General features: G+C 36.9%; 1 protein-coding gene across 1 annotated transcript; it reads right to left on the minus strand.

The window, feature by feature from the left end:
• Positions 1-4,213: 4,213 nt before the first annotated feature.
• LOC111881302 ((E)-beta-ocimene synthase, chloroplastic) lies at positions 4,214-6,965 on the minus strand. The gene is made up of 7 exons (XM_023877718.3): positions 6,627-6,965; positions 6,227-6,512; positions 5,745-6,114; positions 5,429-5,647; positions 5,186-5,324; positions 4,853-5,101; positions 4,214-4,748 (listed from the first exon to the last, which is right to left on the minus strand). Exons 1-7 carry the CDS (start codon positions 6,837-6,839, stop codon positions 4,443-4,445), a joined length of 1,782 nt encoding a protein of 593 aa, XP_023733486.1. The 5' UTR covers positions 6,840-6,965; the 3' UTR covers positions 4,214-4,442.
• Between the last annotated feature and the right edge of the window lie 7,468 nt (positions 6,966-14,433).

The raw sequence follows: 14,433 nt of genomic DNA on the forward strand, positions 1-14,433 counted from the left end.
CCCCCCTCTGCCACCACCAGCTGCCGAGTGGTGGTGGTCGTGGACGTGTTTTGGTGCCTAGTATGTGTTTCTGCGAGGTGTTGTTGATTCCTTGTAAATTGGTGTTTGGTTTTTGGCCGGAAAAGCGACCACCACCACCATAGGGTAGTGGCTGCCACCATAAGCCGCCATGGGTGCGTGTTGATGTAGTTTGTGTGTGTGTGTGTGTTTATTATTGGTTAAGGCATTGTAAACTGTAATTAGCTAAAGTATAATGAAAGAAATTGAAAACCACCACCTTAGGGTGGTGGCTGCCGCCTCCTGCCACCACCAGCCGCCGTGTCGGGTGGCGGTGTGCTTTGCCTCGTAGTGTTGATTCGTTTGGGGTGCTTGGAACCCTAATGGGCCTAAAGAAGCTCAAATGGGCCCAATGAAGCTTAATGGACTCTAATGGACCCAATAAAACCATAATGGGCTCAATAATATTTTAGTGGGCTTAATAGGCCCAATAAAGCCCTAATTGATCTAAAAGCCCAACAAATTAATAAATGGGCTAGTATTTGGGATGGAACCCTAATTAGGGTTTGGAAAACCCTAATGCCATCAAAACCCTAATTTTGGGGAATTAATCGAGACACACGGGACTTATTAATAACTTCGAATATTAAATAATAATCATTGGCGGAAATTAATCTAAGTAATATTAGACTTAATGGATTAAGTCCTTAATGGGTTAAGTAGGAAACTTAACCCTAATCATCTTTTTATGTGAAACCCTAATTTTACTTGGATTTATTGTTGGGCCTTTCTATTGGGTTATTAAATGGGCTATCCAAGATCAAGCAAATGGTCTAGAGTAATTTAATGGGCCTAGGGTAAGGCCCATGTAAGGGGCTTGGGCCCAATTTGGAAAATTGGGCCATAGATGGGCCATAGTTGGGCCTTAATGATTGTATAATGTTGGTCCTTAGAATAAGACCATGTATAGGCCTGGGCCCAATTTGGAAAATTGGGTCATATGTTGGGCTTTGATTTCCTAGTGTACTTTGGGCCTAAGGATTGGGCCTTGGGCTTAAATAAGCCAAGTATGGGGTAATGTAGTAATTATCCAAGTATGTATTATGGTTATGTGTTGGGACCCAATTATTAAGTGGGTGTTGTTTTGGTGTTGACAGTTCGGGAATCTGTCATCCAACAACTGGGGTTGAGTCTGCGGGACTTCAGCAAGTGTGGGATTGTGTCTATGGGACTTCAACAGTGTGAGGTGATTTACCTTCCAGTAGGGGTGGGTCTACGGCCACAATGCCGACCCACCAGTAGGAGTTGTTGTTAGATGATTGTCTTTGTGATAATTGTCTATGTTTGCTACTACATGTTATGTTTATGTGCTAGACAGATTATGATATATGTGATATGCTTTTATGTGGTAGTGGTAGGGGGTGAAATAGTCCCCGGTTACCGGTTGAAAGATACCGAAGGGGAGGCCAACACCCAGATATGCTAGGCAGTATGTGATTTATGTGTTTATGCTATGCTTTTATGTGGTAGTGGTAGGGGGTGAAATAGTCCCCGGTTACCGGTTGAAAGATACCGAAGGGGAGGCCAACACCCAGATATGCTAGGCAGTATGTGATTTATGTGTTTATGCTATGCTTTTATGTGGTAGTGGTAGGGGTGAAATAGTCCCCGGTTACCGGTTGAAAGATACCGAAGGGGAGGCCAGCACCCAGATATGCTAGACAGTATGTGATTTATGTGTTTATGCTATGCTTTTATGTGGTAGTGGTAGGGGTGAAATAGTCCCCGGTTACCGGTTGAAAGATATCGAAGAGGAGGCCAGCACCCAGATATGCTAGGCAGTTATCTGGTTGAAAGAGACCGAAGGGGAGGCCAGCACCCAGATATGCTAGGCGGTTATCCGGTTGAAAGAGACCGAAGGGGAGGCCAGCACCCAGATATGCTAGGCGGTTATCCGTTTGAAAGAGACCGAATGGGAGGCCAACACCCAGATATGCTAGGCAGTTATCCGGTTGAAAGAGACCGAAGGGGAGGCCAGCACCCAGATATGCTAGGCGGTTATCCGGTTGAAAGAGACCGAAGGGGAGGCCAGCACCCAGATATGCTAGGCGGTTATCCGGTTGAAAGAGACCGAATGGGAGGCCAACACCCAGATATGCTAGGCAGTTATCCGGTTGAAAGAGACCGAAGGGGAGGCCAGCACCCAGATATGCTAGGCAATTATCCAGTTGAAAGAGACCGAATGGGAGGCCAACACCCAGATATGCTAGGCGGTTACCGGTTGAAATATACCAAAGGGGAGGCCAACACCCAGATATGCTAGGCATTATGTGTTTATACGGTATGTGGTATGATGGGGGAACTCACTAAGCTTCGTGCTTACGGTTTTTAGTTTTGGTTTCAGGTACTTCGTGTTTAAAGGAAAGGAGTCGGCTTGATCGCAACGCATCACACTATGGTTTTCCGCACATGAGATCTTTGGGATTACACTCTAATATTGTTTTATGATATTATGTTTTGACTATTTCTACTTTGGTTTTGACATGACATGATATTATGGATGTTATCTTATACTGTTGGTTTTATAATAACTTATTTAAAAATGAAAATTTTGGCCTTAAATTTTGGGATGTTACAAACAAATACACTTGGAATAACTTGAGATAACATACACACTTCATGAAAATCGGCTAGCCCTTTCTTTCACACATAGTGGCCAATTTTTCCCAAGAATATGATCTTTATATAGTGTCACAATTAGGGTAAACCCTAATTGCCATGGCTTTCCATGGGTTCAAATACACCATGGAGCATCCATGGAGCATCCTATGGGTTTTAGCCCAACTTGATAATCCATGGAGTCTTAGCCCACTATAAAAGTATGAATGATTTACACAATCAACCTATATATTTAATTAGTCTTCTTTTGATCACTTAATTAATTCTAGATTAATTCTTGATCAATACTAATTAAATAATCTTATTAATATATTAGAACTTATAATATATTACCAAACTTTAAGTGTTATTTCTCTCATTTTAGTCAATCCATATGAATGATGCCATGCAACCCAAATGGACCATGTCGGGTCGGGTCAAGTCTTACCAATTATAGTTATGAACTTAGACATTAATCCAACAGAAACTACCACAACTACCTCTACATACCACCACCACCAACATATCATGTTACGTTATCATCATTGTGGCCCTGCTTGGAGGTTCTTTTCTCGTCATCATCTATTACCTTATCATGGTAAGATGTTGTAGACGTTTTCGAAAGTCCTCCACCTAAAAGTCTACAACAAAGCAGAAGATTTTTCCGATGAAAATCATGCAGTGTTTCAAGTTGATTATCCCATATGGTACACACCAACGTCCGCCTTCAACCATATGTGATCAATTCGATTACTATAATAAAGTTTAATAGAGGCTACAACTTGATTGATGGAACTATGTGTTCGGTTTGTTTGAGTGAGTTTGAAGATGATGAGATTTTACAATTTTTTCTGAGATATAACCATGCATTTCATATCCCTTATATTGATACCTGGTTAAGATTGCATTTAAATTGCCCTCTTTGTCATGTTGGTTAAGATCACATACAAATGATCCCTTGGGTGTAGGTTTGAGTCCGAATGATAGAAGCTTTTTGCATGGAATTGAATCTAATTGAAATATCAATATATATAATTTAGAGAACCATGGTGAATTGGATGGGAATCGAGTCTCGGAGTGAGACGTTTTTGATAATATTGAAGATTCAAAAACAGAGTATGAATCTGTAATGACATCAATAAAGTCAGTTTCCATGGAGTCTTTTGTGGTGGCAGGGACTGCTGTTGATGAAATTGAAATGGACTCCAGTAATTCTAGACAAGTTTTCAAGACGTTACTCAATATTGGAGATTCAAGAACATGCATAGTGATGAATGTGTCTGTTGTATAAGATTTTACAACTAAGAGCATTATTGTTAATTTCAAATGATTTTTTAAGTATAATGATTTAAGATTATGAAAACGAATTATAAATCAATAAAAGTTATAAAAAAAATAGATTTGGGTATATTTGATATTAAAAAAGATTAAGAAATGTAAATACGATATTTAGAGTTTAGGTCGTGCAAATATGATATTTAGATGTTTAGCAAGGGTATATACGGAATTCTGCTTAAATATATTGATGATATGAGAATTATTTAAAAAAACAATAGTATAAAAAAAAATTATAAGTTGTTATATAAGATAAGGGTGGAATCCCTAACAAATCAGGACCATTTATGCAACTTATAAACAAGCAAACAAAATATGTGGGCCAACATGCCCTAATTGTTGAAATAACCCCGTTTGTACATAAGGTTATCAAAACAGCACCACTTTTGTAGTAAAAAATAATAATAAATAAATAAAATTAAAAAAAAAAACTCTATTTTTGCAGAAAACTCCTAATTATCCTTAATTGGAATGGGGTCAAGAATCACAGATAAGACTCGCTCTTTGGCTCGAGCATCGGGAGCTCCATGCCCATCTCCGTATTGGTATACACAATGTGAAATTCGAGCGAGATTAATGGCCATATCAATGAAAGGATCTGTTAACTCTTGAGAACAAGCCACTCGGGCTTTGATCATTTCCCTCCATGCTTGGTCGATTAAAGTTTTTATATATTTACGGGCAACTTTCTCACACGCACCACTCTCTTGCATGTAACATGATATTGCATTTGCAGTTTTCCCTCTAGCTATCTCATCCTATATATATATGCCAAAAGAAATACAAAAATTAGAAAAAAAAAGAAAGAAAAAAAAGAACAATAAGTTCAAGGTTTATGAATTCGTTGAAAAATAAAACATACCGATGAAGTACCCAAATCATTGCAAAGTCTAAAAACAATTGATGACCATTTCAAAAGATCGTTATATTTCTCCATGTTCTCAACTACATCTTCCTTGAATTCTTGATTTATTAAAAAGTAACCATGAGTAAGTATAACCACTCCCGAGACAGATCGCCATGCATTATCCATATATTCTTGAAGTGTTGGAATGTATTTGTTATCAGTCCACTTTGCTTCCAACAAAAATGATTCAAGTAAATCTCCCCACTGTCAATCCAACAATAAAAAGATGTCAATCTCTTAGTAGTTCGTTAAGGAATTGAAGTTTGAATTCCTTATGGTGATACTAACCACTTTCACTAAGGCTGGTATGATGTCTTGGCCTTGTGCAATCGAGGTGTAAGAACCTATTTCATTAATAGTGTTGTATAGAGTTCGAAAGCATAGTTGTAAATACTCGGGCATATGTTTCACTGCATTAATGTCCCACCTAAAGTTACATGATCACCATTTCCCCATGAAAAATACAAGTTAGCTACATATGGATATTAAACAAGACATGAGATATCAAATTCGCGCTTCAAAGTTGTATACCTCTTGACAGCATCTGTGAACATCACGAGTTCATCAAGAGAACCATAAACATCGTAGATGTCATCAATGACAGTAATTAACGTACAAACTTTTGTAAGCTCTACTCGGCAAGAATTATATTGAGGCTCGAATACCACTCCAACTGACCAAAAGAAGCATTCCACGAGTCGATCCCTAACGAAGCTTAACTTGCTTGCTAGGCCTATATTTTTCCACCACCTGTTTGATATATAGAGAGAAAGGTCAGTCACTACATATTTATATATTATCAGTTAATTTGATTGTCGAGAAGTGATAAAAGGCGAGTTATGTATACCTTGATACTTCTTGAAGTTCTTTCTTGAATTCCAATTGAACCATGTTGTAATCAAATGTTGCAAGCTCCAACACATGCATATTTGCATCTTTTCGCTTACTGTATGCACCGATGTACCACCTTGCTTGTAATCTAAGCATCCTACGATAAGAAGGGAGTTCCAATGCATGATTTATGTCTTCACGAGCTTCATTTTCTTGACACTTAAGTTTCATCAAATGTTTCGTTGCAAATAACTTGGCCTCGTGCAAATCTCTTTCCCACTCAAAAGAAAGATATGACGCTTCATATAGACTTAACAATCCCCTGACATCTGTCTCTAGAGACCGCATGAAGCCACCATGACCATCCTTGAATCTTAAAAGAAAATCTGTGTTCAATTGAAATTGAATGCTAATCATGAGAATTGAAATATATAGAGAATAAGTTAATTTTCATATTAAAGAAAAGCATGATGTTTATTCAGGAAAACATAGAAGCACCTTGAGACACATTATAACCATGTTTCCTAAGAAGCCTGAATCGAAGAGATGCCTCATGAAGACTACCTTCTTTTTCTTCATGTTCAGTGTTATTTTCTTTTATTGATGCTATAATATTAAGTGCTCTCCTTATATCATTTTGAAACCGATAGTCAAGGCCCAACCTTTCGATATCATCTATTTGTTCAAGCAATTGCAAGATACTCAAACCACCAGTTTCGTAATCAAAATTCAATTCCATTCCTTTCTTCTCTAGCTCCTTGATCACCTCCTCTCTGGAGTTCATCTGTGTACATTCATCAAAAGTTCATAAAATGATTAAACATCAGGTTGACATATATTCCCACTATTTTTATTGTCCTAACCTTACGATGAAAATAAAAATGCATAAACGAATTACCGGGAAATTGACATCTAAGGCCTCGATAAAGTTATGAGTCCAAATAGTTGGTTGGTAAACGGGTAAGGGAATATTCTCATATGAACAATTGTTCTTGTCCGCACACTTTATTGAAGGATAAGATCTGCTATTTGGCTTTAAAATAATTTGTGGGTGCTTTTGCTTTGCTTTGTATACTGAAAAGAAAGTTTGGGAGAAAAGTTGAAGAGCCATTCGATGACAAGCGTATTATTTGATAACTCAACCTTAGCTCCCTTGGTCTTTATATAAGATAATTTTCTGGTAGTATAATCTAAGATGCCACGACTAGCCTTACTCCTGGCCAATGGAAAATGTGGCACTAAAGCTTTGTGAATATTCTAAGAAAAATAAACGTGCCATTTTTCATAAAACATCAATTTTGTTCATTTATTTATTGCCTTTGTTTTCATGTATAGTCCCACAGTGTAATGATCGATCAATCACAATCACCATTTGGGTTTTAAACATGTTAATTTTGCTAAAAATGTCAATATTGTGCATTTATATAGTCCATTTGTTTATTGCTTTTTCCTTTCTTAGGAATTATCTTTGAACATTTCTTCTTTTATATATATATATATATATATATATATATATATATATATATATATATATATATATATATATATATATATATATATATATATATATATATATAAAAGTAAGAATCATTAAAGATTAAAAACTATTTTAGAACCATTTTTATTAATGTTTACAAAACTTATAAAAATAACATTTCTGTCTATCGATAGCAAAATAAAAAAGTACCATGATTAATTATAAATAACACAAAAATAACATTTCTTTCTATCAATAGCAAAATAAAAAAGTACCATGAATAATTATAAATAACACAAAAATAAAACCCATTTTCAATTTTTATTATATCAGATTTTCACACTACAAATTTCATTTGATTATCTTCTCTCTTATCTCATATGTATACCGAAAAAAGAAAATATCTCCCACCAAACATTACTAACACAAAAACACACATTACCACCGGTTGCAACCAACCACTACTTATGTACTTCCGACTATTTATGTACTTCCGACGCATCCAATCACCGACAAGCCGTCGTCGCCAGATCCACAAGCTCCGGTTGGTTTCAGATCTACAATTTCAACTTTAAATCTACAATTTTCGCTTTTAGATCTATGATTTTCTACTTCGCATTTATAAGCTCCGATAAAATGGTGATAATCCACCACCTTCGTCCATCAAGAGCAGTGATTACCTCTCCTCTGTCATTACCCTACCACCAAAGAAAATACAGATTTGATAAAAGAACCTCCAGATGCACCATCGATCGCCACCAGTCTTAAATTTGGAGTCACAAAGTTGTTTTAGCATCATTTTCTCTCTCTAAAAAGCAAAACATCTTAGATCTGGTGCAATTTGGTTAGATCTGATACCACTATCAACTTTGTCTCCGGCATCTCTACCACCACTAATGTCACACCGCAACTTCCTACCTTCGACATAATGTTAGATCTGGTGTATGTGGTCCGATTTTTCTAGGTCTAGTTTATGTGGTGCTATTTTATGTATAAATTTGAAGCTATAACATTGGTACCGATGACAAATGGTGGTTCCACCACCACAGATCTATTCCAGCACCACCGCCTCATTCATTTTTCTCTATTTGATTTTCGGTGAAACATAAGCTGTGAATTTAATATTTTAATCTCTTATTTAATGTTTACTTTTGTTAACCATAATTTTTCTGCTATTAAGTTGTGAATCAATGTTTATTTTTTTATTTTTCTTATAATATTTGCATCAAATTGTTATGCACAGTTTAGGTTTTATGGTTGTTATAATGTGAATTGAATTTAGAATATGTGTTATTATGTTAGTATTTCTCAAAAAATATAAAATTATTTTTTTAAGTAGTGAATTATGATATTGTCATATTTTAATATTTCAACTATTGTTTAGTTATGTTAAAGGTAGTTTTAAGTGTGAATGAATAAATTAATATGTTTTTAAGTTCTAAATAGTATGAATGAGAGTTGTCCCTAATTTTAGAAAAAATTATGATTATTATATAGTAAAATTAAAATGGACACATGTACAAAATAAATAGAAATGTTTTAAAAGTTTGAAATCTTTTTAAACGAATACAAGATATGTATTTGGAGCCAAACCAAAAATATTTTATTTGGGCTAGTTTATTAAACGAGCCCGAGCTACTCGTAACTTACTGTGACATCCTCAATTTCATGGTCAGAAAAGACCAATTTGTTTATGCTGTGTTTTTAAAATCAAAGTAATCTTTTAAAGAAAACGGTTGCGGAATTTGTTCCCAAAACAAAATATGATAACCATTTATCAAAACATTTCTCAAAGAGAATGTATTTTCATTAAATAATAAAACCTCGGGATGTTATGTTCCGATATAGACCAAAAGCATAAACAATATAAAATAGACCTTACAACAGTTATTTATAACTACTGATCTATAATCCAAATTCTCTCGTCAAGTCTACCAACTTATACCCTTGTTCCGTTACCTATAATGCAAAGAAAACTCAGTGGGTCAGACTTGGAAGCCTGGTGAGCATATAGGGTTTTCAACCCACAATAATATAATTATTATATTCAATCATCAAACAATCAACCCAATTACCCATCCCCATTATCTTCGTTTATTCTTAAGTACCTTCCCTTAGGAATTATCCTATGGGTGATCTCCTACATCGTATTTACCTCTCATCTTCTTACATCGCATTTCCTTTATATACATATTCATTCCTAAAGCATGAATATGCAGTCACAACATCGCCTGGACTCGTAACTCATAATAAGGGTTAGGCTATCATCGCATGAATACGTAGTCACAACATCGCCTGGACTCGTAATTCATTGTAAGGGTTAGAATATCATCGCATGAATACGTAGTTACAACATCGTCTGAACTCGTAATTCATTACCTACAGGTTATGAGCCTGCTGGTGTTTCCACGGGGTAATGTAGAATAATCCGTGGTCGCCATCTATACTCTGGTAGATGACTACATCGCCAAATTGCCACATCACCGATCAAGGTTATGGTATCTCCTCTCATCTCACATCACCTATTTATCATCACCTATCTATCATCACCTAATTATCATCACCTTGATGGGTTTTAGGTAAAACAAATAAACTAGAAAACAATTCCTAAGTTCACATGCAACCTACTTTGGATCTATGTTTTATCTATTGAACATACAACTTTGAATTGCAAAACAAGAACCCTAGAGGAGAGAGGCTATAATCGAAATTTACAAACTAGGGTTTAGTAATTACATACCTTTCAATTGTTATAGTAAACAATTGATGATTCCTTTGATCTTGATCTTGATCTTCTTGGAAGCTTAGCACCACAAGTGTAATGCCTCTAATGGAATCACACCCAAACTAGAAAGAAGGAAAGTAGAGGAGAGAAGGAAGAGGGAGTATGCAAAATTTCGGCCCTTAGGGTTTCTTCCAAAGAAAAGAGTGACCAAAACATGAACCAGGAGGCTCCTTATATAGCTGAGGGATCTAGGGTTTAGGGGAAACCCTAGTTATCATTTGCTTAGGGCCTAAGCAAACCCAAGGGCCTTATCCAAGCCCCTATGGACGAAATTATTAGGGTTTCCCCTAAAGATTTCGTCCACCCTTATCCAAGGGGGTTCTAGAGCCTTCCACTCAACTATTAGATAATTGCAAACTAGTCCCTGCACCTTATAATTAATTCTTTTAACCCCGAAATTAATTCTAATTAATTTCTGGCTAACAATTAATTAAACAAAATGATTTCTTATTAATATATTAATCTTTTAACATATTAATAAATTCATTTATATTAATTTATTAATCTTATAATAAATTAATATCTCTCCTTTCATAATTTCCTTGTCCGGTTGCTAGGTTTGAGGGCAACCCAAAAGGACTGTGCTGCTATCAATTCAAGTACATACCAATTATAGTTATGGGCTTAGACACCTAATCCAACAGTCTCCCACTTGGATAAGTCTATAACTATAATTGCTAGTATGCCTTCTAAATTTGACCAGCAAATTGTAGCTTCCAAAAAGCTGCCGCCCAACTCTGACCCAGTCAGTTACATGTCCTAAGATAAGTGATCATATAATCATTCGTTCTGCTAGATATCCCTAGACAAAAGACATGGAATGCAATCAACCTCTTTGTCCAGAATCTATGTCTCCTGATTCCTGATTAGTGATGATGTAGGACTTCTAATTAAACACATCAATTTAGTCCTGGCTGGGCCCAGCACATAAGTCAACACCAAATCATCAAGGGGCCCACAGATATCGCTTTTTCCCATTAAGGAAAACGGAACGAATAAACATTGACTCATATGCTTGTATCTTTTACTCATCAAACCATACATGATAATACGTTTTATAACACCAAGTTACTGATGCGTTTTCGTATTACCAATGCATAGCCGACTTGCAAATTACAACTCATATATCTCTGTTTCAAGATTATAAGATATTATCGTCTCAGTATTACTCGTGATGAATTCCATGAAGTAATACTCTGAGTGAGGGTTTATCCAATACTCAAATCTCAATTTCTGAGTACTTATGAACATTGCAGCAAAATCTATTGCCATGTCTATCCTTAGACAATCTACAATCCAGTTCATGACAGTCTTGATTCACTACTTACTTCCAAAAGTACGAGCGACTGTGGAGTTTGAATAATCTTATTATTTGGGAAGTAAAACATGCAAAAATGAAACACAATAATTGACAAAAGGTAGAACCCAAACTTATAAATAATACTTTATTATTTAATCACCAAAAGTCAATTACATTTACTTTGTTACAAGTTTCAGAACAAAACTAATCTAACTACTAAAACTAATATCATCTTTCAGTCCTATGCTCCGAGCATGCTGAATATGCTTAGCCCTAATCAGACCCTTTGTGAGGGGATCTGCTGGGTTATCTTCAGATGACACCCTCTTCACTATAAGATGGCCTTCTTCTACTCTATGTCTGATGAAATGGTACTTTCTGTCGATATGTCTGGTTTTACCATGATCTCTCAGTTCCTTTGTCAAGGCAACCGCTCCTTCATTATCGCAGAACAGTTCCATAGGCTCCTGGATGGTTGGAACAACTCCGAGATCCCCGATGAAGTTCCTCAACCAAGCTGCTTCTTTCGACGCTTCACTTGCTGCTATGTACTCTGATTCACAAGTAGAATCAGCCACCGTATCTTGCTTGGAACTCTTCCATGTAACTGCTCCTCCATTTAATAAGAATACCCAGCCTGACTGAGAACGAAAGTTATCTCTATCCGTCTGAAAGCTGGCATCACTATAACCATCTACTCTCAAAGTATCATTGCCACCAAGTACAAGGACCCAGTCCTTCTTTCTTCGCAAATACTTGAGTATATTCTTCACGACTATCCAATGAGCTCTACTTGGGTTTCCCTGATAGCGACTGACCATGCTCAAAGCAAATGCCACATCAGGGCGAGTACATGTCATAGCGTACATGATCGATCCGACAATGGAAGCATAAGGTACACGACTCATGTCATCTATTTCCTCATCTGTACTCGGGCATTGAGTCTTACTCAATTTGGTATTACTCTGGATAGGTAGCTCTCCCTTCTTGGAATTTTCCATACTAAACCTCTTTAGTACCTTATCCAAGTATGTGCTCTGACTAAGTCCAATTAGTCTTTTCTTTCTATCTCTCAATATTCTAATCCCAAGAATATAGGCGGCTTCTCCTAGGTCTTTCATGGCAAAACATTTTCCAAGCCAAGACTTAACTTCATTCAAGGTTGGAACGTCGTTACCAATGAGTAATATGTCATCGACATATAACACCAGAAAAGTTACTATACTCCTACTAGCCTTGATATACACACAAAACTCATCTTCACTTCTAGAGAAACCAAACTCTTTGACTTTCTCATGGAAGCAAAGATTCCAGCTGCGAGATGCTTGTTTCAATCCATAAATGGATTTCTCAAGCTTGCATACTCTATTGGGAAACTTTGCATCAACAAAACCCTCTGGCTGACTCATGTAAACATCCTCAGCCAACTTCCCGTTAAGGAAGGCAGTCTTGACATCCATCTGCCAGATTTCATAGTCATGAAAGGCAGCTATGGCGAGCAATATCCTAATAGATTTAATCTTAGCCACCGGCGAAAAAGTCTCATCATAGTCAACCCCTGGGGTTTGAGTGAAACCTTTTGCAACCAGTCGAGCCTTGAACGTATGCACATTCCCATCCATGTCTGTCTTCTTCTTGAAGATCCATTTGTACCCAACTGTCTTCCGACCTGGTGCACTATGAACCAAATTCCAAACTTGGTTGTCATACATGGACTTAATCTCGCTGTCCATTGCTTCTTTCCACTTGGAAGCCTCTGGGCCTGCCATTGCTTCCTTATAAGTGAATGGTTCATCTAAGTTTACCAGTGTTCTGTCACTTATGAATGTGTCACCATTTGAAGTAATATGAAAACCATACAACTCAGGTGGCACACTCACCCTAGTGGATCTTCGAAGCGGTAATGATTTATCAACTGGTTCAACAGGAACTGTTTCCTCTGGTTGAGTGCTAGTGTCATCTAAGGTTCCTTCATTGGTTGACTCTTGAATCTCTTCAAGGTCAATGGTACTCCCACTGTCCTCTTTGAATATGAGCTCTCTTTCCAGAAAGACTCCTCTTCGAGCTACAAACACCACGTTTTCACTAGGTCTCTAGAACAAATATCCAAAAGACTACTTTGGGTAACCAATGAAAACACATTTCTCACTTCTAGCTGCTAGCTTGTCGTGAGTCTCTCGTCTTACGAAAGCTTCACAACCCCAGACTTTAATATGTGCTAACGAGGGAACTTTCCCTGTCCACATTTCGTGAGGTGTTTTGGCAACCTTCTTTGTAGGGACAAGATTGAGGATGTGGGCGGCTGTCTCTAAGGCATACCCCCAGAAGTGAATAGGAAGCGAGGCACGAATCATCATAGAACGAACCATGTCTAACAAGGTTCAATTACGCCTCTCAGCTACACCACTTAACTGTGGTGTCCTAGGAGGAGTCAATTGTGAGACTATCCCACATTCTTTCAGATAGTCGTTGAACTCGGTACTAAGATACTCCCCGCCTCTATCGGATCTAAGTATCTTGATCTTTCTGCCCAATTGATTTTCGACTTCATGCTTAAACTCTTTGAACTTTTCAAAGGTTTCTGACTTATGTTTGATCAAGTAGATGTAACCATATCTGCTATAATCGTCAGTGAAAGTCACATAGAATTGATTAGCATCCCTTGTGGTTGATCTGAAGGGCCCACACACATCTATGTGTATGAGATCCAACAGACCTTCACCTCTTTCACAAGACCTTGTGAATGGTGATTTTGTCATCTTTCCCAAAAGACAAGATTCACACATATCATCTGATTTTAGGTCAAATGATTCCAACACTCCATCCTTTTGGAGTTGGGCTATGCGTTTCTTGTTAATGTGTCCAAGACGACAATGCCACAAGCATGCCTTGTCTACACTATTAGACAAGTCAATATTAAGTACACTATTTCCTAAGCTATCAACACAAGTCACTGTTTCATACACACCATTAGAAGGTAAAGCTTCAAACACAAAAACACCATTCTTATAAACAGAAATTGAACCATTCAAATCATTAAAAGAATATTTAAAACCTTGTCTGAACAATGCATGAAATGAAATAATGTTTCTCGTCATCTCAGATGAATAGCAACAATTTATTAAGTCTAATCTAACATCATT

This window comes from Lactuca sativa, chromosome 4, assembly GCF_002870075.4.
Source record: "Lactuca sativa cultivar Salinas chromosome 4, Lsat_Salinas_v11, whole genome shotgun sequence".
NCBI classification, from domain to species: Eukaryota; Viridiplantae; Streptophyta; class Magnoliopsida; order Asterales; family Asteraceae; genus Lactuca; species Lactuca sativa.

What these genes read in the sequence shown, in the direction of transcription:
- LOC111881302 (XM_023877718.3), bottom strand. Translation starts at nt 6,839, where the DNA reads ATGGCTCTTCAACTTTTCTCCCAAACTTTCTTTTCAGTATACAAAGCA. An exon ending in TACCAGCCTTAGTGAAAGTG is followed by an intron (nt 5,102 to 5,185) that starts GTTAGTATCACC and finishes TTGGATTGACAG; the next exon opens with TGGGGAGATTTACTTGAATC. An exon ending in ATGATTTGGGTACTTCATCG is followed by an intron (nt 4,749 to 4,852) that starts GTATGTTTTATT and finishes ATATATATATAG; the next exon opens with GATGAGATAGCTAGAGGGAA.